At 37.3% G+C, this 24,651-nt stretch overlaps 1 protein-coding gene across 1 annotated transcript in view; it reads left to right on the forward strand.

Annotated features, from left to right (window-relative positions):
- The window catches only part of gcn1 (GCN1 activator of EIF2AK4), a 52,499-nt gene that overhangs the window by 9,891 nt on the left and 17,957 nt on the right, over positions 1-24,651 (forward strand). Inside the window, exons 10-40 of the mRNA XM_079896509.1 lie at positions 252-326; positions 407-535; positions 1,628-1,678; positions 2,026-2,124; positions 4,084-4,257; positions 4,355-4,507; positions 5,138-5,230; positions 5,693-5,768; positions 6,543-6,702; positions 6,788-6,977; positions 7,059-7,183; positions 7,880-8,058; positions 8,167-8,260; positions 8,947-9,060; positions 11,541-11,739; positions 13,071-13,220; positions 13,364-13,545; positions 14,518-14,598; positions 14,672-14,815; positions 15,948-16,072; positions 17,239-17,428; positions 17,703-17,773; positions 18,329-18,494; positions 18,583-18,777; positions 19,947-20,193; positions 20,916-21,037; positions 21,390-21,504; positions 22,784-22,963; positions 23,136-23,356; positions 24,297-24,365; positions 24,467-24,605. Coding sequence (XP_079752635.1) covers positions 252-326; positions 407-535; positions 1,628-1,678; positions 2,026-2,124; positions 4,084-4,257; positions 4,355-4,507; positions 5,138-5,230; positions 5,693-5,768; positions 6,543-6,702; positions 6,788-6,977; positions 7,059-7,183; positions 7,880-8,058; positions 8,167-8,260; positions 8,947-9,060; positions 11,541-11,739; positions 13,071-13,220; positions 13,364-13,545; positions 14,518-14,598; positions 14,672-14,815; positions 15,948-16,072; positions 17,239-17,428; positions 17,703-17,773; positions 18,329-18,494; positions 18,583-18,777; positions 19,947-20,193; positions 20,916-21,037; positions 21,390-21,504; positions 22,784-22,963; positions 23,136-23,356; positions 24,297-24,365; positions 24,467-24,605 — 4,308 coding nt within the window. The remainder of the gene's footprint in view (positions 1-251; positions 327-406; positions 536-1,627; positions 1,679-2,025; positions 2,125-4,083; positions 4,258-4,354; positions 4,508-5,137; positions 5,231-5,692; positions 5,769-6,542; positions 6,703-6,787; positions 6,978-7,058; positions 7,184-7,879; positions 8,059-8,166; positions 8,261-8,946; positions 9,061-11,540; positions 11,740-13,070; positions 13,221-13,363; positions 13,546-14,517; positions 14,599-14,671; positions 14,816-15,947; positions 16,073-17,238; positions 17,429-17,702; positions 17,774-18,328; positions 18,495-18,582; positions 18,778-19,946; positions 20,194-20,915; positions 21,038-21,389; positions 21,505-22,783; positions 22,964-23,135; positions 23,357-24,296; positions 24,366-24,466; positions 24,606-24,651) is intronic.

The raw sequence follows: 24,651 nt of genomic DNA on the forward strand, positions 1-24,651 counted from the left end.
ATTATATAGTTAAAAAAAATAAAAAATTTTTTATTTCTGCCAGTCCATTGATAATTGCTTTAGTTTATAGTAATGCTCACATGAAACATATAGATAGTGTATTAGTTTCAATTGCAGGAATTTTTTTGTTTTGTTTTGTTGGAAACCTCTTGTCTACCAAGCATGAACATGATATTACTTATTACTATACTGATTGTTAATTTCTGAATAATTCTGAATATGTCCATCTCTGTTATCTGTCTTTCCTCCAGCGATCTCCTCCATGTTGGCGTCTCTCACACTTGACCTGAGTCAGTATGCGCTGGACATCGGGAAGGGCATCTCCAGTGAGTCATCGTCAGTATGATCGAGAGGTTGGTCTGAGGCGTCACATGCAGGTTTAATGTGATGTGTGTGTGTGTTTCAGGTCAGCTGAAGTCCAATAACCCAGAGCTCATGGACCAGGCGGTGGCGGCCCTTCAGAATCTGGTCCAACAGTGCAGCGACCCGAGCGCCGTCCAGGACCTCGTCAAACACCTCTTCGCCATCCTCGGAGGTCAGTGAGCACTTTCAATGTTTCAACGGTCATATACTCTTAAAATTATGATTTCTATGAATGGAAAATTCATAGAAATAATCTTAAAAAATCATTCACATTTTAATAGTGACTGTATACACTACCAGTCAAAAGTTTTCAAATAATTAAGATCTTTTTCATGTTTTTGAGCTGAATTTTCAGCATCATTACTCCAGTCTTCAGTGTCACATGATCCTTCAGAAATCATTCTGATATGATGATTTGATGCTCAAGAAACATTTCTGATTATTATCAATGTTTAAAACAGTTGCGCTGCTTCATATTTTTGTGGAAACTTTACAAAAATACACAACAATTCAAAAGGTATGGTTAAGTAAAATAATACTACATATTAAAAAAAATTAAATAATACTTTTTATTAGGCAAGGACACATTAAATTGATCAAAAGTGACAGTAAAGATCATTATAATGTTACAAAAGATTATATTTCAAATAAAATGTTCATTTGAACTTTCTATTCATCAAAGAATCCTGACAAATAATGTATTACAAAAATATTAAGCAGCAAAAACTGCTTTAACATGATAATAATAATAATAGGAACCATTATTAATTAATAATTATTAAAAAATAACATGGAAAACCACACCACAAGTTTGACCCATGCTTTTTTTGCTGAAAGATGAAGACCCAACTTTATGCATGTTTTGTAAGATTCCCCTCTCTGTTAAACATATTTTATTAGATTGTCCTGGACTTGCTCTTTTATAAAGTTACCTCACTTAAGGACTTATTTAGTAAGATTACGCCTGAAAAGTTTTTGGATTTTTTTTTTATCATATGTTAATTTAAAAAATCTTGTACAGTATGACTTTCTGTTTTTGTTTGTTTGGTTTTTATTGTATTTATATGATATTTGTATTTTTGTAATTTAATTTGTGCCATGTAAATAGCTTTGAATGCTGACATGGCACTAAATAAAACAATCTGTTTTATTTAATATGAAGCTCATTATCCGATAATCATTACTCATCATCTCACACACATCACCAGATCCTGCTCACTTTTAAAAGCAGGATATTCCTTATTGTTCATGTTGTTTTGCACAGGCTCAGAGGGGAAGCTGACTGTTGTGGCCCAGAAGATGAGCGTTCTCTCGGGTGAATATCTGTCTCATATGCTCATTACACAATGGTTTTTACACTGTTTTTCTTTTCTAATAGCTGATCTTCAAATAAAGTGTCTTTTGATCACTGCTAATTTCCATCAGGAAACCTACAGACATCTTTGACCCCTGTGCTTGTGTCTTTAGCATCAAGTTAAAAGAAGTTCAACTTTCAAAAAACATGTTTTGAGACCTCACTTTTTTCCATTCCACTACCATACGTCTTGCAATTTGAATGTGAAAACACTCTTTGTTTAAAAAAAAAAAATCACCCTTTCCAGTTTATCTCCCAAATCTCATTCTCACTTCTGCATGCTTCATTTATGTGTGTTTTTGAAACAGGAATCAGAAGTTGCAGTCATCACGCCGTCTCTGGCACTTCTTCTCAGTCTCTGAGCTCCAGTGTGGCTGTGATGTTCATTCCATACCTGCAACAGGAAGGTGAGAAACCTACTGGCTTTTAATTACATTAAAAAGTAACTTTTTCCATACTGGTTTAAACACTGAACATCCACATTAGTATGAGAGCATTTCGACTGCTTTCATAAACTGGGGTTTTTGAGGGGACTGGGGTTTGTGAGTTTGATGTTACGCTAATAATGAATTAAATTATTATTAATATTTTAAATTAAAAATTAATTATTTTAAAATCAAAATAAAGCACTAAAAAGTTTTATGTTTACTTGTCATGACCATCAACTGACGCCTGTGAACCGTAAACATGCAAATTCATTATTAAATATTTGAACAGTGTTGTTTTAGTATCACTGAGATACTATTATAGTTTTTATTAACAGTTTAAATTAGTTATTATTTTTATATTTTCCATTTTCGTTTTAATTTTGTGGTTTTGTATTAGTTTTTTTAAAATGCCTATTTAGTTTTTATAAATTGTGTATTAAATTTTGTATTAATTGTATTAATTCTTAAAGTTTTTTGAACTACATCAAGTTAAACTAAATAAAATGATAAATGTTTCTATGGCAAATAGCTGAAATAAAATAAGTTTAAGGTTTTTTTTTCTTCCTTATTTTATTTGTTAACGTTTATTTTATCTTAAGTAGCCAATATGTTTTTTTTTTATGTTTTCAGTTTTAGTTAACTATTATAACCCTGTCATAATTTAAAATCTCAGTTGGACTTCAAATAAATATTTTAAATTAAATGTTGACAAAACGTTTGTGAATCCCTGACTTAAAATATCAAAATTGAATTTCTACCCAGTTTGCTATTTAAAGATTTAAAATGAATTTTTAACTTGTTTTGTTGCAATATTGGTTTTAACTTCATAATTTAATTTACATTAAAGGGTTAGTTCACCCAAAAATGAAAATTCTGTCAGTAATTACTCACCCTCATGTTGTTCCAACCATGTAAGTCTTTCGTTCATCTTCGGAACACAAATTAAGATATTTTTGATGAAATCTGACAGAATTCTGACTCTTCCATAGGCTTCCAGAGTGACCGAAACTCGCCGACCCAGAATAGTTATTAAAAACATCGTTAAAATAGTCCAAGTGACTCCAGTGGCTCAATCTTAAGTATATCAAGCGATGAGAATACTTTTTGTGCGCAAAAACAAACAAAAATACCGACTTTATTCCACTATTCAATTCCTTCTCTCTGGGCCTCGTAGTGTTTTTGCGTAGCCCGTCTGTGTTGCACGTCACCACGTAGGCTCACAATTGGCCGAAGCAGGTCATGTGTGTGATGCGTGATGACATGCAACACAGACGCGCTACGCAAAAACACTACAAGGCCCAGAGAGAAGGAATTGAATAGTGGAATAAAGTCGTTATTTTTGTTTGTTTTTGCGCACAAAAAGTATTCTCGTCGCTTGATATACTTAAGATTGAGCCACTGGAGTCACTTGGACTATTTTAACGATGTTTTTAATAACTATTCTGGGTCGGCGAGTTTCGGTCACTCTGGAAGCCTATGGAAGAGTCAGAATTCTGTCAGATTTCATCAAAAATATCTTAATTTGTGTTCCGAAGATGAACGAAAGACTTACATGGTTGGAACAACATGAGGGTGAGTAATTACTGACAGAATTTTCATTTTTGGGTGAACAAACCCTTTAAACGATCTCAAAAGGTCTTGCATTTCATAATTGTATATTATTTTTTATCCATTTTTATTTAATATGTAAGTACATCAAGTTAAACTAAATTAAATGAGAAATATTTCCATGCATCTAGCTAAAGTAAAATATCAAGATTACAGTTTTTTTGCTATTTATTTGCTATTTAATGACTTAATATGAAAACTTTGTTTTGTTGCAAAATCGGTCCTAAACTTGTAATTTAATTTACGCTAAACAATGTTAAAAGGTCTTATATTTCTTAAACATGCATAAAAGCCTAATATCTGCTGATTGTTGTATTTGTGTGTTTATAGTCCATGAGGGGACGCTGGTACATGCGGCGTCTGTGTTATCTCAGTGGACGGGCCGTTTGACGGTGAACGTACCCTCAGAGTTGAGGGAATGGTTTAAAAAAGCCTTCGGCCTCAAGACGTCCACGTCCCTCGTGCGTCAGGCGTATCTCCAGGCCATGATCGGGGCTTTCAAAGGTCAGTCGGACTGCGGGGATGTTTCACATGGGTTCATACTTGTGCTGCTGATGTTTTGTCAAAATAAACAGCATCTGTGTGTCTTCATTCTGTTCAGGGGACACTCTCAGTCAGGCTGTTGACTTCCTACCTCTCCTCATCCAGACTGTGGAGAAAGCTGCTGCCCAGAATACCCAGCATGCACTGCTGTCTGAGGCCGTGACCGCCTCTGTGCTGCTCTGTCGGCTGTCTGTGCTCGACTCTGTGTCTGGTGAGCGTTCACACTGGCTATTTTTCCATCCACCTATTTTTATGCACATTTTGGGATATTGCATAGAAACGCTGGAATGAAACGCCATAAATTCTTAAAATGCACGTAAAAAACGAATGCACTCAATTGAGGGCGGATACATTTTATATCCGATAAGAAAGACATAAGCTTAAACTATGATGGAAACACATTTACTGAATAAATCTCTTGATGCGGAACAAAAAACTTCTGTGACTTTGCCTCAACAGAGGATTGGTTGGATAACTGGACTTTACTAGCAGACCAATCGCGTCACAGCATCTCAAATGGTTCTGAAACCACTTTGAGCCAAAGTCTGTCATCAGAATGATTCGGTTTAATTCCCTCCAAAAGCGTCTCGCATGATTGCGTTCCCAAACACCAGCATCCGAACGCGAGAGAACGACAGCGTTTATTGTGTTTCCTCTGTCGCTCTGAGACGCAAGTCATTTATAATGAAGGAAAAAAGAGCAACAGTGGCTTCCCCGGTTGCAGCAACTTCCATTTTTATTACAAATGTTTTGCACCAACTTCCCAGGAAGTTACGATTATGTTCTCTTGAACACAAGGGATGGAAATGCTGGTGATCATCATGTTCTTCTGTGTCTTTAGAAGCGAAGCTGGTGTCTTTCTGGAACCTGATACTGGATGAAAAGAAGCCTCTGTTCACCACTGAGAAGTTCCTCTCTCAGGCCAGTGAAGAAGGTCAGAAACGCTCCCATTTATCAAACTTATCCAGAGGCGATTCAGGATTTCATTGATGTGGCTCAGAGGAATATTTTTTGCCGTAAGCGGTTAGACGAAGAAGGCCATATTATGCTTTTTACAAAGTCTTGATTTGTTTTTGAGCTGTACTAGAATAGATTTTCATGCTTGAATGTTCAAAAAACACATTATTTTCCCCATATTCTCCATTATTCTCCTCTCTTCCCAGTCTGTCAGTAACACTCAGAGCCATTTCTCCCAAAAGCATCGCCTTAGTTGATCATAGAGACCATTGGTGGGAATTGTTCTACCATCAACTTAGGCTTTTATTCTATTTCAGCTTCATTTTTTATTAATGAAAAATATTTTTTTAACAGTTTTAGTTAACAGTAACAACACTGATCAGTAAATCTGATGAAGATCACACACTCACACACACACACCTGTGTTCTGTACCCTCAGCTCTGTGCACCATCCTGCTGCTTTGTGAAAGACTGTTCCTAGATCAGCCACAAAGACTCAACAACAGCAAGTCTCAGTGAGTCACTACTATTTTTCCCTGAAATGTTTTGTGTAGAATTTAATTATTCGTTCAATTGGCAGAGGGAATTCTATTTCCTGTGTTCAATTTTACGTTTTAGTTTTTTGTTGCTGAAAATGTAAACAAACATCTAAACTAAGCATATATAAATCATTTTAATTTCGTAATGATAAAGAATATTCAGTCAGGAAACTTTAAGGCAACTCTAGGATCATTAAAAGTGGGCTATGATATGTAAAATAAAGCCTAATGCGATCTTGTATCACCCTAAAAGTGTTTTTAGGGATTTGATCGGCTGATTCTACCTTAACCACTTGTTACACGACTACTAAACACAAATGCATGTGAAATTTTAATTTGCTTGATTTGTTTTACCTCATTACGTAAAAAATATTGACTCTTCATTTCTCACAGGATTTATTAATATTTTAAATTAGTTTTTAATTATTATATAATTTTTAGTTTTAGTAATTTAGTAATTGACCCCAAAGCAACTTTGACGTCTCAGAAATTATGCTAATTGTATTTATTAGAAGAATTCATAAGCATGCACATCTTGTGTTACAGAGTTTTCATATGCCTGTACACATTATTATCCACTCAGTGATGTCAGGGGGTATTTTGAGCCGAACAAAAGCATTGCTGAAATTTGCTGATAACAGGGTTAAGAAAGTAAATGGGGTGAATTTTGGCATTCAACAATAGTGCAAAAACTCTTCATAAGCATCTGTGAGCGATCATGTGACTCAAACCCTTGTCTGCCGTCCTCAGGATGTATCATCAGGCCACAGTTATGGCGCTGCTGTCCCGACAGTGGTGTGTGCGTAAACATGCTAAGCAGACCGTGAAGAAGCTCCTGTCCTCGCTGGGCGGATCCAACCTGGCCCACGGCCTTCTGGGAGAACTGCGTGTCATTATTAACAAACACAAGGTGAGGGATGAAGAGGAGTTGAACGCTTAGGCTACTTTACACTAACGTGTTTTGAATCTGATCATTTTTACGCCTCTTGAATCAGATTCTGCCGTCAGATGCTCTTTATACGGAGACGGGTGAGCTGACTGAGATGGGACGCTCGTATGTTGCTCCGCGGATCCTGCTGGACGCTCTGAGGGTTATCTGCTCGGCGGCGGCCCAGTGGAACGACCTGCCAGAGACTGAGAAACTGGCCTTGGATATTCTCATCGTTACCCATCATCCCTCCATCGGTCCGTCTCTCTCCCAGTGGATTTGATTGCATCCGTACAGGAATATCCCAATAGCTTTTAATCACACTCTTTCTTTTTCAGTGGCCATCAGGTCTGAGTTGTGGCCTTCTCTGCTGTCCACTATGAAGATGGACGCTGCTGATTTCATCGACAAACACCTGGAGAAGATTCTACCTCGCCTGCTAGAAGCCAACACAGACAACCAGGTGCGTTTAAAGTCGGCATGAGAAGTTGCGATAGTCTTTTCTTCCCTATTCTGATGTATATTCAAATGAAACGGATTCTGGAACAAGAACAAATTTAGGGCGGGGCTTGATTTTGTCCTTGTGGTTTGCTATTGGTGGATCTCATGTGAGTGACAGGTTGCCCCACCCTCGTCATCAGAGAAGAGAAGAGATGTCACTGCAAGAGGGAGGGGAAGTTATTCTGATTCAAGATTACGAGGCACATGAATTTAAAAAAATAATGATGTGCACGGATAAATAATTTATAATAAATACTGCAAAAATAGTATTGTCTATTTTGATTTCATTGTGACTTTAATTTTGCATTGATATAGTAGGACACACACATTGATATAGCAAGGCATGCATTTAAGATTAATATCTGTTGACAGATTTATCAATGGATAATGGCCATTTTATGATTTTCCTAAAAAAAAATTAAAAAAAATATTGTGTAAAATTTATGAGTATAATTTAATTGCAGCCTTTTTATATACATCTTATTTGATATATATATATATTGTATATACTGTATTTTCGATCAAATGCAGTTTTAAGAGAGTTCATTCAAAAACATCAAACTATCTTAACTATTGCATTGATATAATAGGACACACATTTAAGATTCGGGTCAGATTTTTGCTGGATTTATGGCTGTCATTGTGTCTCTCGCTGTAGGCTGTTCAGAATGCTGTCGGCTCTCTATCGCTTCTGTCTCCAACTAAACTGCTGCCACGTGTCATGGATCACGTGACCCAGCGCTTGTCCAATCATGCGATGATCCAGGTGACGCGTCAGGAATATGCAATCATGCGAACGCCAGAGGGAGAACTTTATGATAAGAGCATCATTATGAGGTAAAGTGAACTGAATCAGTCCAGATGGAATGAATGAACTTCATTTTTTGAGGTATTGAATGAATGAGAATCACATGGTTCTGTAAACACTGCTGTTGTTTTTGGCAGTGCGCAGCAGGAGAGCACAAAGAAAGGCAACATGAAAAGAGAGAACAAGGCTTATTCCTTCAAAGAGCAGATCATTGAAATGGAGCTTCAAGAGGTGAGAGAGAAATACTGCAAACAATCCGCCGGAATATTAAAGGGAACGAGTTGTTTTGGGCTTTATGTTCTAGTGTGCATACTGAATAGTTACTGTACACTGTTTAGTCAAATACTATTTACAGTATACAGCAATAAATATCTCCAAATGAAATACAGAACATTCTCATCTCAGTGCATTACCTGTTTAATTTAGTTGTCATGTTGAAGATAAACAGTTATTTAGCAAATTTATAATAGTGTTTTGCATTAAAAAAAATTGTTATAGACTGATCTATTGGGCTGGCCGATTTATCCGTGCCCTAGTAAAAATGTGGGCATCTAGTGTCAATCTGTTGACTGCCCTATTAAATATTGTGCAAAATATACAGTGAATATATATATATATATATATATATATATAATTAAATTTTAGTGATGGTGATCATTTTATGTACATTTTATTTCCTGTTAAATATTTTATTATATATTGGCTATTCTTTTATATCAGCATTAGCCATTACCATTAAAATGTCTTAACTTTTGTCAGACCAAATAATGAAGTCTAGACATTAAAAATCTGGGCCAATATAGCATCCTGTTCATCCACCACACTGACCAATGAAACAAAGTACAAGACAGTATCTGGTGTAGTGTCTGTTTTATACCGCGCGTTTGATTGAGCCTGCCCTTGTGTTTGTCCTTCAGGAGATCAAGAAGAAGAAAGGCATCAAAGAGGAGATCCAGCTGTCCAGCAAACAGAAGGAGATGATGCAGAACCAGCTGGAGAAAGAGTCCAGCATCCGCAAGAGATTGCAGGAGGTGAGAGGTCATACCCGAAACACATCATCAGCGTGAACAAACCAATTAAGTTTAAAGGGTTAGTTCACCCAAATATGAGAATTCTGTAATTAATTACTCTCCCTCATGTTGTTCCAACCCCGTAAGACTTTCGTTCATTTTCGGAACACAAATTAAGATATTTTAGATTAAATCTGAGAGCTGTCTCACTCCTCCATAGGCTTCTAGGTAATCGAAATCTGCCATCCCAGAAAAGTTAGTAAAGACATTGTTAAAATAGTCCAAGTGACTACAGTGGATCAACCATAAAGGAATAGTTCACTTTAAAATGAAAATTCTGTTATCATATACTCACCCTCATGTTGTTTCAAACCTGTATGAATTTCTTTCTTCTGCTGAACACAAAGGAAGATATTTAGAAGAATGTCAGTAACCAGGCAGTTTCTGGGTCCCATTGACTTCCATAGTATATTTTTTTCCTACTATGGAAGTCAATGGGACCCAGAAACTGCCTGGTTACTGACATTCTTCTAAATATCTTCCTTTGTGTTCAGCAGAAGAAATAAATTCATACAGGTTTGAAACAACATGAGGGTGAGTATATGACAGAATTTTCATTTTAAAGTGAACTATTCCTTTAAAGGCACAATATGTAACTTTTTTGCTTTAAAATTAGCAAAGATCACTATATCTACGTTATATATTTTTTTTAGTTGTGTACTTACATTATCCCGACTGTTTCCAACAACTTTCAAACCAAGAGAAATTTTAATTTAATTTTTAGACACGGCACGTTTCTTTATTTCCGTTTTGTCAATGGCGTCATATCCGCGTTGTCCCTGGTTTCCGCCTATGATTTCCGCTCGTACTGCCATGGTAACCAGAGCTATGAGCAGAGCCCTCTGATTAACCAAAGCGACAGACGCAGACAACTGTGGAGTTCGCAATGTCTATTTGCACGCTGTTGTTGTTTCATTCAAACATTACGGACCATGGCAAGCAGACTTTGGATAAAAAAGGAGAACTAAAACGAGAATCAATATCAGCGCGGTGTTTTCGAGATGCCGAGAGCTCCCATAGACAGTATATAAACGAGAGCTCCACGTCCGAGACTTCGACCGCTCCTACATGTACTTATTAAACAGGTGAGCACATTTACATAAAACTAATCAATGTTATATAGTTCAACAATGATAAAATGTTATAATATGATCTGTATGTTATTCTAATGTTGATCTAGCTTACTGCTAGTCTCATACAGACAAACTAACACATACTTTTCAACACATTCAAATGCAGTTTAGTGTGATAGTGTAATGTTAGACCAGGTGAAACAGCGCTGCGTTACCTCACAAGTTTAATTTGTCTACTAAACTGACCAGTGAGTAGTAATTCTGCGTGTAGTTCGGTAGAATGAAATGTCCATATTCCTTTTATATCCGCGGGACTCGCGTCGCGTGTGGAGCTGATAGCTGTCTCTTAGCAAATCCCGACCTGCTTCATATCACAGTCATGATAAAAACATTGATGTATTTACTCATCCATAAACATTATTAGATCGGTCGGCTTGACGTTGACGACAAGATCCATAATTCTTAGCAAGTGTTGCGTCATCAAACTACGCCTTTGTTATTGTAAAGAGGTTAGCGACCCCTAGTGGCGAAAAATTCCATACTGTACGTTTAAGTTTATCAAGCGACGAGAATACTTTTTGTGTGCAAAAAAACAAACAAAAATAACATCTTTATTCAACCATCTTTTCTTTTCCATGTCATTCTCCTGAGCTGAGGTTGTACGTCAGAACGTAGGCTCACTATTGGCCGACGCTGGTCATGTGTGTGATGCGTGTGATGCTGGGAATAGTGAGCCTACGTTCTGACGTACAACCCAGAAGCGCTGCGCTGTTACACTACGTGAACTCACTCAGAGAAACACAGAAGAAAATGAAGAGTTGAATAAAGTCTGTATTTTAGGGTTTTTTTGCGCACAAAAAGTATTCTCGTCGCTTGATAAACTTAAGGCTGAGCCACTGTAGTCACTTGGACTATTTTAACAATGTCTCTACTAACTTTTCTTGGATGGCAGATATCGATTACATAGAAGCCTGTGGAGGAGTGAGACAGCTCTCAGATTTAATTAGAAATCTCTTAATTTGTGTTCTGAAGATGAATGAAAGTCTTACGGGGTTGGAACAACATGAGAGTGAGTAATTACTGACAGAATTTTAATTTTTGGGTGTAGTAACCCTTTAAGACATTTAAAAAATGTGTTCATGCACATGTATACCTCTGTGCTAAATATTAAGATTACACATGACTGTTTACCGAAAGGATAAAGGGGGGACTCCTTTTATGAAGTTCCCGGAAGTGCGGTTGTTGTTGGTTGAGCATGAACGATGTAGAGTGAAATATGGTGTACATGAATAAACAGGTGATCGATTAACTTTTGAAGTGTGTCTTTAAGTGTAACACCAGTGAGACGCGCCTCTCTTGTTCTCTCAGTTGGACGTGGAGCTGCAGTGTGTGATGGGTCTGTTAGAGGCGACTCTGGCCCGTCGTCCTCCTCTGATCTGGGTTCATCTTCCTGCGGTCGTGCAGGTTCTTCTTCCCCTCCTGCAGTCTCCTGTGGCCGCTCCACGCGTCAAACCCGTGTTCCTGCGCATCGGCGTCACTCTGATGCCTAAACACCTGCACTACTTGGGTAAGCCTTCCTTTTCCTATTTTCCTTGTTTTCATATGTAAATGATTTATGTACGTTTTTGTGAATGCAAATGCATGTTTAACCCTATAAAACTACGGTTTCATGTTTGATGCGCAAATTTCTAAGGCCCCTGGATTATCAGCGTGATCAAAACTGCTGAAAATCCTGTTGCTACTCCTTACATGCCTTCTGTCGTCTGATTGATAGTTCATACTTTATTAGCAAGTAAAAGGCCTTTTAGTATAATGGTGGTTCACGTTTCTTTTGCTGTGAAATTTTTAATGATTTTTGGGTACAACTTTATTTTACAGTGTCCTTGTTACATATGTTACATGTACTTACCATATTAATAACAGTAAATTATGCATAATTACATGCAACTAACCCTCAACCAAATCCTAATCCTACCCTAACCCTATAGTAAGTACATGTAGTTACTTAAAATTACTCAGTACTTAAATATATAATTACACTGTAACAATGACACCTTAAAATAAAGCGTAACCGATTTTTGTTCAGTAGACATAAGATTATCTTTAATATTGTTAGTAATATTTCAAGATAAATACTTACTGGACTGAAGCAACTGAGGTTTACTTGATTATCCATGCATCAATGTTTTTTTTTTGTTGAAAAATCATGTTCAAATGTGAGTGTCAAATATGATCATCAGGCTTTTGAGGAAGGTTTATTTGTTCATCTCTCAATCATCATTGTATTGCATTGCATTATATGTTTTAAAACTACAGAGCTTTGATCATAAAATATTTGATCTTAGTCATTTTCTTATCTTGATCTTATCATCTTACAAAGACTTTATTGGCAGGTATAATGACAGCTGATATTAATATGCATTTTATGCAAGTATCTGCTATACTGTTATAAAGATCTCACTGATTTACATTACAAGCATCAGAATTTCATCTTGTGTTTTGGCCAAATAAATATCAGCATTTGCACCAAATTGCTTATTTTTGCTTAGTTTGGGCCTCTTAATAAAATTGAGGTGTTTTTCCTCCTTGAGTTTGAGCTCCATATTCTCACTATATCAGACTATTTTAGTCATAAAAACCTGATGCATCAAATATGATAAGCAGAAACACGTATGCAAACTTTTATTCTTTTTAAATTTTGTCTGAAGGTTTGATAAAATGTTCCATTTAAAAAAAAAAAAGAAGAAAAGATTTTTCTGACTATTATTTCATATGTCAGGCTTTACAGGGTTAATGCTGTTTGTTCTGATTGTTTTTGCATGTGTGAATAACAGGTGTCATGCTTTTGCTTTCTTGTGTGAATGTGGCTCAAATTTGTTTTTCTCTCTACATGTTTAGCGGTTCTCGTGGGTCATGTGACCTTGCGTCAGCTGAAGCCAGAGTGTGATTTGGATCCTGCTTGGGCTCAAGAAGATCTGAACACAGCGACGCAGCGAACCATCTCACTGCTGCATACACACACGACACCTCAGAGAGACGCCAAAACCGGTGAATAACACACACACACCCACATGCAGCAGAGGGGAGAAAATGGACATGAAAACTAAATTACAAACGGTCTTTTGGTGCAAGAAAGTGCAAAAAAATAATAAAGAGCTTCTGTAACGTAGCGAACCTCTCAATGATTGCAGGGTCAGAAGCGTCTGCCCTGCCAGCGCCGGCGTTCTCCTTCTGTTTCCCGCTTCTTCAGGCTGTGTTGAGTCAGAGCAGTGGATCCTCAGAGGACACAGAGCTCACGATGACCCGCGCGCTACAGGTCATCAACACACACGCTCAGCTGCGGGCGCATTCGGACGACACGGTCATAGACGAGGTACGGCTGGTTGCTTTGCCATTAATCTGTGGTTTGGATTTATTGATCCATCAACTTTGCATTAACTTAAGTCATTCAGGAATTTTTCAATTCAATTTTAGATTTGAAATCGATTCCTAAGATCTGTGGGTTTGGTCAGATATTAAAAATGAGAATATGTAAATGTTCTTCTACATAACTAATTTGCATGCAAGTGAATGCCATTCTTAAGGGCCGTTCACACCAAGTATGATGACTATAATGATAACAATAAAGATATAGTTCTAAAAATCCGTTCTGATTATATAATGAATATCAGAGTCCACACCTCAGCTATTACAATAACTACACAGAGAAACTATGAATATTTTGAATCACTTTCACAACGATTTTTTTCCAGCTGATGCACGATAAAAACATTGACAGCCAATCAGATTTCCTCCCGCTTTAAGAGCCTGAGCATTGAAGCGGCTGACGACAAAACTGCAGCACGCGTATTAAAAAACAGCTAGTATAGTTACTGTTATAATTCTTGATTTGAACAGGCCTTTAAAATCTTTTTAAAGTCTTTTTTCCCCTATTGTGACACATATACAATTGAAATGGCTCCTGGAACATGAAAAAATGTTGATTTATTTGTCTGAATCGTTGCTACTGTCATTTGCTACTGCAGCAATCTCATGTGATTTTCTGATGTCTTTTTGTTTTTGATTAAGGGAATTAATAAATGGTTGATCACAATTAGGTGCGCTAGGTCTAGGATATGATGTGAATTTTGTTGTTGTGATATGAAATATTATATGAATTTTGTTGTTTTGATTATGAATGTTTCATGTCAGTGGCTTATTCAGAATCTCCATCTCTGATTTGCAATTAATAAATTGTCATGCGTGCATATTTTGATTTTTTCGTGCATACATTGATTTGATGTGCATATGTTGATTCTATCCATGTCTAAGAGTTTATAATTAATGTGTCTTCCTGTTTGTCCAGACTGGCCCAGAGCTGCTGCCCAGAGTCAGTATGCTGCTGCTTTTGACCAAAGTGATCGGCACGTCCACCATTCGCCTTCAGGTAGAGCCTCGAATCAAGAGACACACACAGTATTTGAGGAGAGTTGTGTTGTGACAGTGTGTGTATGTTGTAGGTGCTGGCATCAGACTGTCTGACGGCTCTGTGTACCAGCGCTGGAGGGCAGGAGGGATGTGCGCTCGCCGAACAGCCTGAGATCGACGTTCTGCTGGAGGCTTTACTCTCCTCGTGCTTCTCTGTCAGAGACGCTGCGCTGAGGGTCAGTACCTTTCTGATGTCATCTTGCCTTTGAACACGTTTGTATTGACAGTATTAGGGCTGCACAATTAATCGCAATGAAACCGCACGCGATTTGGCAAAGGCTGCGATTATTTTTTGTGCAGCTTGTCAGTGCAGCGGCTGATCGGTAGTAAATGCTCCATCTGAACACCAGAGGGCGTCTCACACACACACCACATATCCATCTGAACACCAGAGGGCGTCTCATACACACCACATATCCATCTGAACACCAGAGGGCGTCTCACACACACACCACATATCCATCTGAACACCAGAGGGCGTCTCACACACACCACATATCCATCTGAACACCAGAGGGCGTCTCACACACACACCACATATCCATCTGAACACCAGAGGGCGTCTCACACACACAAACCACAAATCCATCTGAACACCAGAGGGCGTCTCACACACACAAACCACATATCCATCTGAACTCCAGAGGGCGTCTCACACACACAAACTACAAATCCATCTGAACACCAGAGGGTGTCTCGCATACACACACCACATATCCATCTGAACACCAGAGGGCGTCTCACACACACAAACCACATATCCATCTGAACACCAGAGGGTGTCTCACACACACACACACCACATATCCATCTGAACACCAGAGGGTGTCTCACACACATGCTAAGTATGCCCCGCCGCAGAAGTACGATAACGCGCATCATTTCAGGAAATCCCTATCGCTGTATCTGAATAAACAAAAGTTGATTAAACATGACTAATAAACACACGACTGCCTTATTCTGTGTAAGAAGCTCATCATCTCACAGAAGGAGGAGCTCAACTGTCGTTATGAAGTGAGTTTGGAGGAAAAGCATGTTATTAAATGTTGTCTTTTGTTGGACTAGAGGTTCATAAATGCTTCTCATGTTTGGAAAGATGTTCTTTTTCAAGTGACTCAAACTCGCAGTGCTTTCAGACGGAGCAGCGTTTACAGAGCCGTTCATCAATGACAAATAATCGCAGCCTTTGCGATTTCAAAATGCCGTTAAGCCAAATCGGTTTAAGTGCGATTAATCGTGCAGCCCTACTTTGTATTGACAGTATACTATGAAATGTTTGTAATTAAACCTGTGGACTGACTCTCGTAGGGTCTGCTGGAGATGGAGTTGGCGTTACCCACCGACAGCGCTGACGCCAGCGGTCTGAAGATGCTGAGGAGACTGTGGGTGGCCAAATTCGATGTGGAGGAGGAGGGCAGAGCTCTGGCAGAGAAGTGAGTCATGCAGTTTTAGCGTAGAGTCACTCTCACACTGCAGCCTGTGGTGCTGGTTCTAATCAGTTTCACATCAGAGTTTGGTTCGGGTTAAGGCTGTTTTCCAAACTCACTCCAGGGAATTACACTCAAGCTAATTTGAAAACGGGGCTCTGGGAAATGGTTCGTCATGTGGACTCCAGTGCAGTTCACAGTTGGTAGGAAAGCCATCCGGGCTGTTCTATGGAAATGAACTGCTGTTTTATAGCCAACATTTCTCATTTGTGTCTAGAAATTTTTTTTTTTTTTTTAAACATAATTTCTCCATCCTAAAATAATGGGCATTTTTAAAAAATGCATTTGTGCAAAAAAATGCAAAAATGCATTTGTGTGGAATAAAAAAAAAAAAAAAAAAAAAAAAAAAAAAAAATATATATATATATATATATATATATATATATATATATATATATATATATATATATATATATTTTTTTTTTTTTTTATGCATTTGTGTTGAAATAAAATGGAATAACATCAAATCAAATAAAAAATACATTGTTACCAGCTAAAATCATGGACGTTTCTGAAGTTAAAAGGCATTTACCTTAAAAAAAAAAAAAAAAACTAAAAAATAATTTTTCAAAAAAATAAAATAAAATCACCAGGTAATTATATATATAAAGTTTCTTCAGCTAAAATTGTGTACATTTCTAAAGTGAATGCATTAGTGTCAAAATACAATTAAATGATCAAAAATCTACATTATTTCACCTGACTAAATCCAGAAGAACTCTGGCAATGTCTCCGAGACGCTTGAAGAAACCGACGTCTTGTTGCTGCAGTTCTTCTGGATTTCGTCTGTCTCAGTTAATTCTGTTTCTGACTCGATGATGGTGAGATCAGATCATACCGGCTGTTGTCAGACTCCTTGTGCATACACAAATCTCACTGGATTATTACAATTAATGGCAAAAGGATTGTTTTTAACTGATATTATGACACACTACAGGAAAAGATATAAATATCTAAAACAAAGACTTTGGCACAGTACTGTATATAAAAGCCATTATTTCAGCAGCTTTACAATGATTTTTAAACACCTAATCCAGCAGTGAATCATTGGTTATTGTTGAAACGCTCTGCAGTGGTGAGTGTTGCTCATGCTGTGTGTGTGTGTGTCTCAGACTCTGGCAGGCTCTGTGTCTGGATCTCGTTCCTGAACTCTGTCCGCTCCTGATCGAGGATGTGATCCACCACGAGGAGGCGGTGCGGTCGGCGGGTGCCGAGGCTTTGTCCAGCGCCGTCAGCCAGTACCAGGAGCAGTCGGCCACCGTTCTGGCCCAACTCACTGAGCTCTACCATCAGAAACTCTACGTGAGTCTCTCACACTGGAGATTTAGGACCAGACATCAATATTTAATCAAGCCTTGTAGTGCTTAATTGAAATTCATCTGGGAAATTAAAGCCGTTGTGTTAAGTGTCATAAATCACTCAGACTGGCTTTTATAATTCGGGGTTTTTTTTATATTCATTGCCCTAATATTTAAAATTGAATGGCCGTCATTGTGAAGGCGAATCACTCTGGATTTTCATTTCAATGGGACGGCTTTGAGTGATGCTCAGGGATTTGTGTGTGTTTTGTGTTCAGAGACCTCCTCCGGTTCTGGACGCTCTGGGACGCATCATTTCTGAAGCTCCTCCAGACCAATGGGAGGCCAGGTAAGAGCATTTACATGATGGCTGTGGAGTTATTATGGATATTTACATGGAAAACTTCTATATATATATATATATATATATATATATATATATATATATATATATATATATATATATATATATATATAAAAAATTCTGGTTTTTATTTATTTTTTGTTTAGTTTGTATTTATTTATGATGAATTTGACTATTATTTAGGTAGGTCATTTTTTATTTCATTCTTCAAATCATTACATCAAGAAAAAGTTTACTTGTTTAGCTTTTCAAGGCATGAGGGAAATGATTGGATAACTTGAAACAGAAAAGGTTGTCATGTCAGTCTCATGCAAAGACATGTAATAATCTGGTTATACCTTCAAAATGTATATTAAACATTCCCGGTGCTTCACATTTGCCCACAGAACTCCCATTATAATGCATTTCTTGCGAGTTTACAAAGTGACTTACAAAGGATTATTTGTGATAATCAACATCATGCTACAGCATTGAGTTGAAATCACCCAGAGTCATGTATCAGGTGTACGGGCTTGTTAGTGATGCGTTTCCTGTGTGCAGGTGTGGCATTGCTCTGGCACTGAATAAACTGGCCGAGTTCTTGGATGAGGGTCAGGTGTTGCCCCTGTTCCTGTTCTTCGTGCCTGACGCTCTAAACGACAGACACACAGAGGTGCGGCGCTGCATGCTGGAAGCGGCACTGTCCGCTCTCAACACACACGGCAAGGTAGTGTTACTCCATCAGACGCCCCGCCAGCTTCGCTCTCGTTCTCCTGCAGCCACGCTCACTCTCTCTCACCGTTTCTGTCTCACAGGACAACGTGAGCTCTCTGCTGCCCGTGTTCGAGGAGTTTCTGAAGAGCGCGCCGCAGGACGCCAGCTATGACTCTGTGAGGCAGAGTGTGGTCATCCTCATGGGCTCGCTGGCCAAACATCTGGACAAGAGTGACCCGAAAGTCAAACCCATCATGGCCAAGCTGATCACTGCCCTCTCAACTCCGTCACAACAGGTCTGCTGCTATTTATTTTTTTAGCACTTTTCACAATACTCCATTGTTTCATAGCAGTAGGGCTGGGAGAAAAAAATCGGTTCACCGAACTATCGCGATTCTTTTTGTTTACAGAATCGATATTAATTCAAATTAAATTGCTTTATTTTTGTCCTTGCTTTTAGATGAGGTTGACAGAAGTTAGCCACTTTTATTCCAACAGAGGGTGGAATGTGTTATCTATGAGTGTTTAGTGTCGTAATGTCTCAAGTGGACGTGTGGAAGAGACGTGAGACTGAAAGCACTGAAAAGCCCTCGCTGTGATCTTGATTCAAACACTCACGCAATCTTTTTCCAATTTGTCTGTCTATTAAACCTTTGACAAAATCATATCGCAACATTCAGATCTGTGTTGGCGCAGCCGCTGACCCGGAGAGAGTTGTCATAAAACAGCTTCACAAACAGTCTTTTCTACCTATTTCTGTGTTACAATAGTTCATATTATCACAGAAGTACTGGGATAAAAGTTTAAAGTTCAAATATGTCTACAGTAGCGATCAAAACAGAGTAAATCAGCTTTTGATAGAAATTTGGCGCTTAAAATAACACATTTATCGATTACATTGTTTCGCCACTTGGTGGCGACAAGTGACTGTTTTAGTCAAGAGAATGTAGTACTGTATGATGCTTCTGAAATAAGTCAGAAAGATGTGATGAATTGTTTTTGTAAATATGACTCATTGTATACATCATGTACACTCTGTGTAAGTGTATGATTTAGCTTTTCCCCATGGTCTAGTGTAAAAAAAACGCATTGCAACATCGAATCGGCATATATTGTATATATTATATTGTAATATAGTATCGGCACCCAAGCATCGTGATAGTATCGAATCGGGAGATAGGTGTATCGTCCCAGCCCTACAAAGCAGTTTTTCCTTGCATGATTAACACCATCTTAATCTTCATAATCACATTTAGCAGATTCGAGCTGGCCGATAATATAGTTACATTTTGTTATGATACAAGCAATCAAGCAGTTGAGATTTGCTATATAGTGTGTGTGTGTGTATATATATGTATATACATGTATTTGTAATTACTGTTTGGTTATTTGTCACATTGAGTGACAGTTTAGTGGTGCATATAAATGACAGCGTTAAAATATTCCCATGTCTGGTCCTGCTCAGGTTCAGGAGTCGGTGGCGAGCTGTCTCCCTCCTCTGGTTCCTGCTATAAAGGAGGACGCTGGTGGGATGGTGCGGAAGCTCCTGCAGCTCCTGTTGGAGAGCGATAAATACGCCGAGCGGAAGGGAGCCGCTTACGGGCTGGCCGGGCTGGTCAAAGGTCTGGGAATCCTGTCTCTCAAACAGCAGGAGATCATGAGCACTCTGACAGACGCCATCCAGGACAAGAAGAACTCCAGACGCAGAGAAGGTGAGGGAGGCTGCGGCTTACAAAGCATTGTTTAAGGAGAAAACTAATGCATTCAATTTCAGTGACGTGTGCTTTATTGACGTGACAAATTATACATATATATTTATTTGAATATTTATTAAAAATATGTTATTATATATTTGTACACTGCATGACCAAAAAAGGTCGCTGTTTGGATTTAAATAGGCAAATGTTTAAGAGTCTGTGATTGGATCATTATTGCATTGATTATTATGTTTCTAGCATGTCATATGTTTGACTCTTGCATTGTCAATACAATGCTTCTTGATGGAAATAAATGCATACATGCACTTGTATTGTCAATGCAAGAGTCCAGCACATCCCAAAGACTTTCAATGAATTTAAGATCTGGACTATAAAGGAGGTTGGAGCGGAGGTAATAAACTAAGGTTGTTTATTCATAATAAATAAATAAATAATACATTAAAACAAAGCAAAAACTAAACTGAAATTTAAAACAACAATGCAAATGAAGGAAACCAGTAATTTGAACTAATTAAGTAATGATGAAATAGGCCTAAATAGCAGGTTCGAGTCTTGCTTGTGTACTGTTCCCATTCCCTGCTCTCTACCTTTCCTCAGAAAGTTAAACATTTAGGAAAAAAATTAAATAAAGTAGCATTGTTATAATTGAGCTAGAGCATGAAGAAAAATAGTAAGAGTTGAAGGTAATACTAAGCCCTTAATGTTCTCTCTCACAGGTGCTCTGTTCGCGTTTGAGATGTTGTGTAACATGCTGGGGAAGTTATTTGAACCGTATGTGGTCCACGTCCTCCCGCACCTGCTGCTCTGTTTTGGTGATGGGAACCAGTACGTCAGAGAGGTACGAACACTCAGTTATTTTGCCCACACTTGTGGTCTTTGCACTTGATCACTTGTCAACTTACATGATGTATTTTTGATATTTGGCCCAAGTGTTCAAGTAGGCGTGAAGACTGCAAGTCTTTCCCTTTTTATTGTGGCTATCATTGCGATATTGATGCTTAAACGATATATTGTGCAGCCCTAACCTCTACCATTATCACATATGCTATGATAATCAGATGTTTTATTGGCTGTAATGGTCACTTTTTTTCTGCTTTCACTAAGGATGGACAAATATATAATATTGTAAATGAATGCATGTGTCCTTTACTCTGCATGCGGCGTCATGATGTGTTGTTTTGCTGTGTCAGGCTGCGGACGACTGTGCCAAGGCCGTGATGAGGAATCTGAGCGCTCACGGGGTGAAGCTGGTGCTGCCGTCTCTGCTGGTGGCGCTGGAGGAGGAGTCCTGGAGAACCAAAGCAGGTCTGCTGCTCACTGCACACTGTTACATGCAGACACCGCATTCATTTCAGATATTACCCGTGTTGATATTACCATATGAATGTGTAAAAATGAATTTGTGGGGTTTTTTTTTTCATGTGAATTCTTGGGAAGCTAAATAGTTTTTGAGAGTGTAGTGTTCAGCCCTATAATTATTTTTTAATTTTGATTTGTAATTTAGTTTTTTTATTATAGTACATTTTATTCTAATTATTATAATGATAGTTTTTTTATTATAATTACTATTGTTTATTTTATATTATTATTATTATTATTATTATTATATTTTTATTAATCATCGCCATCTCACATGGAAATAATAATGGACATTAATAATAATAATGTCTAATTATTTCTTATAGTATTTTGTATTTTAATTATATTTATGGTTTCTTTCATACTTATGTATTTTAGATTATTATTATTTGTATTTTATAATGAATTATTATCACTGTCTCACTTTAATTTTATTATAATATTTTAATTATTATTATTATTTATTTCATATATTTTATATGAATTATTATCGCTGTCTCACATGGAAATGCAGAGCATTGTTTATTTTATTATTTTAATTTTATTATAATATTTTAATTATTATTATTATTATTATTATTATTATTATTATTATTATTTATTTCATATATTTTATATGAATTATTATTGCTGTCTCACATGGAAATGCAGAGCATTGTTTATTTTATTATTTTTATTTTATTATTATATTTTAATTATTATAATTATTTATTTCATATATTTTTTATTATCACTGTCTCACATGGAAATGCAGAGCATTGTTTATTTTTATTTTATTATAATATTTTAATTATTATTATTATTATTATTATTATTTATTTCATATATTTTATATTAATTATTATCGCTGTCTCACATGGAAATGCAGAGCATTGTTTATTTTATTATTTTTATTTTATTATAATATTTTAATTATTATTATTATTTATTTCATATATTTTTTATTATCACTGTCTCACATAGAAATGCAGAGCATTGTTTATTTTTATTTTATTATAATATTTTAATTATAATTATTTCATATTTTTTTATTAATCATTATCACTGTCTCAAGGAAATACAGAATGTTTAAAATGTATTATTTTATATTTAATTATAAATAATTTGTTTTATATTTTAATCGTTATAATTATATATTATTATTTATTTAATATATATTTTCTGTTGTTAATCACTATCGTACATGAAGCATAGTGTTTTAGTTTTCTGTCTAATCCGTGTGTAGGGTCCGTGGAGTTGCTGGGTGCGATGGCGTACTGCGCTCCTAAGCAGTTGTCCTCGTGTCTGCCGAACATCGTCCCCAAGCTGACGGAGGTTCTGACGGACTCTCATGTGAAGGTGCAGAAGGCCGGTCAGCAAGCGCTCCGACAGATCGGCTCTGTTATCCGCAACCCTGAGATCCTGGGTATGAAATATTCATGTTTGAAGAAAGTGCTTAAAGCATTATTTGTCAGTCTAGGATGTTTGAAAGAATCCCAGCGGTCTGTGTGTTGTGTAAATGGGAGGTGTGGCACAGTGTTAAAGGACTGGGGCTTTAATGTTGTGATGACACTGAACTGATATTGTGAATTCGGCAGCGATCACCCCCATCCTGCTGGACGCTTTGACTGACCCGTCTCATAGGACGCATCACTGCCTGCAAACACTGCTGGACACCAAGTTTGTGCACTTCATCGACGCTCCGTCTCTGGCTCTGATAATGCCCATCGTCCAGAGAGCGTTCCAGGACCGATCCACCGACACGCGCAAGATGGCCGCGCAGATCATCGGAAACATGTACTCGCTAACCGACCAGAGGGTAGGACATGATTCTCACCTTGACCGCAACTGGCTCTTTTATATCCTAAATATTGTGTTGATGTTAGCAATGTTGAAAAGTTGACAACCTCTGGTTCCTTTTTTCCCCACCCAAGAAATCCAAGCGGATTGGATGAGCCACATTTGCAACCATTCAAAAACAAAAGATACACATACAATACCCTTCAAAAGTTCATTAAAAAAATTAGTTGTTGGAAAAATTAATTCAGCAAGAACACATTAATTGGTTCAAAAAAGACAGTAAAGACATTTATAATGTAGCAAAAAAAATCTTTAAAATAAATGCTGTTCTTTTCATCATAGAATCCCGAAAATAAATCTATCAGTTTCCACAAAAATATGAAGCAGCGCAACTGTTTTCAGCATTGATAATAATCAGAAATGTTTCTTGAGTAGCAAATCATCATATTAGAATGGTTTCTGAAGGATCATGTGACACTGAAGACACTGAATCTGAAAATTAATAAATAATATATTACATTTTAAAATATACATTCAGAAAGAAAACAGTTATTTTAAATTTCAATAATATTTCTGTTATTACTATATTTTTGACCAGACCAAGAGACTTGTTTGTCAAAAACAAACAAAAAAATTCTTAATGATTCCAAACTTTTCACTGGTATTGTAATAGCATGTAATAACAGTTTTATTATTTATTTAATATTTCAATGCATTCAGTTATTTATATAACTGTTTTTAATGTATTTGTTTTTTAAATAAATAATGTGGCTTGAGCATCCGTATACAGCCTGCAGTTTAAAATGGTTCGTTCTGATTATTTATATATAATTCTATTAGAATTAAATGCTTTTAAAAAGCTTAAGTTTAGATAAGAACACCTGTTAACCATGGTACATCACTGTAACACACGGCCTTGAGTGGCTCATTGCTCTAATATCTTTTTTTTTTTTTTTTAGGATCTGTCTCCATACCTACCCAGTGTGATTCCAGGACTCAAAGCGTCTCTGTTGGACCCCGTGCCCGAGGTAATATAGTCTGCACTGATCCGTGGAAACTCTTAAAGCCCGCTCATAAACCGTGTTATATAGGAAGGCTGTTTTTAATGGCGTCTGTCAATCTCTCTCAGGTGCGGACCGTGTCTGCTAAGGCTCTGGGGGCCATGGTGAAGGGTATGGGCGAGTCTTGCTTCGATGATCTGGTGCCGTGGCTCATGGAGACGCTGGCGTCAGAACAGAGCTCTGTGGACCGCTCTGGTGCCGCTCAAGGTGATTCACTGCACCATCACAGGGCAGCAGAGAGATGCAGAACACA

This window comes from Squalius cephalus (assembly GCF_949319135.1).
Source record: "Squalius cephalus genome assembly, chromosome: 16".
NCBI lineage: Eukaryota > Metazoa > Chordata > Actinopteri > Cypriniformes > Leuciscidae > Squalius > Squalius cephalus.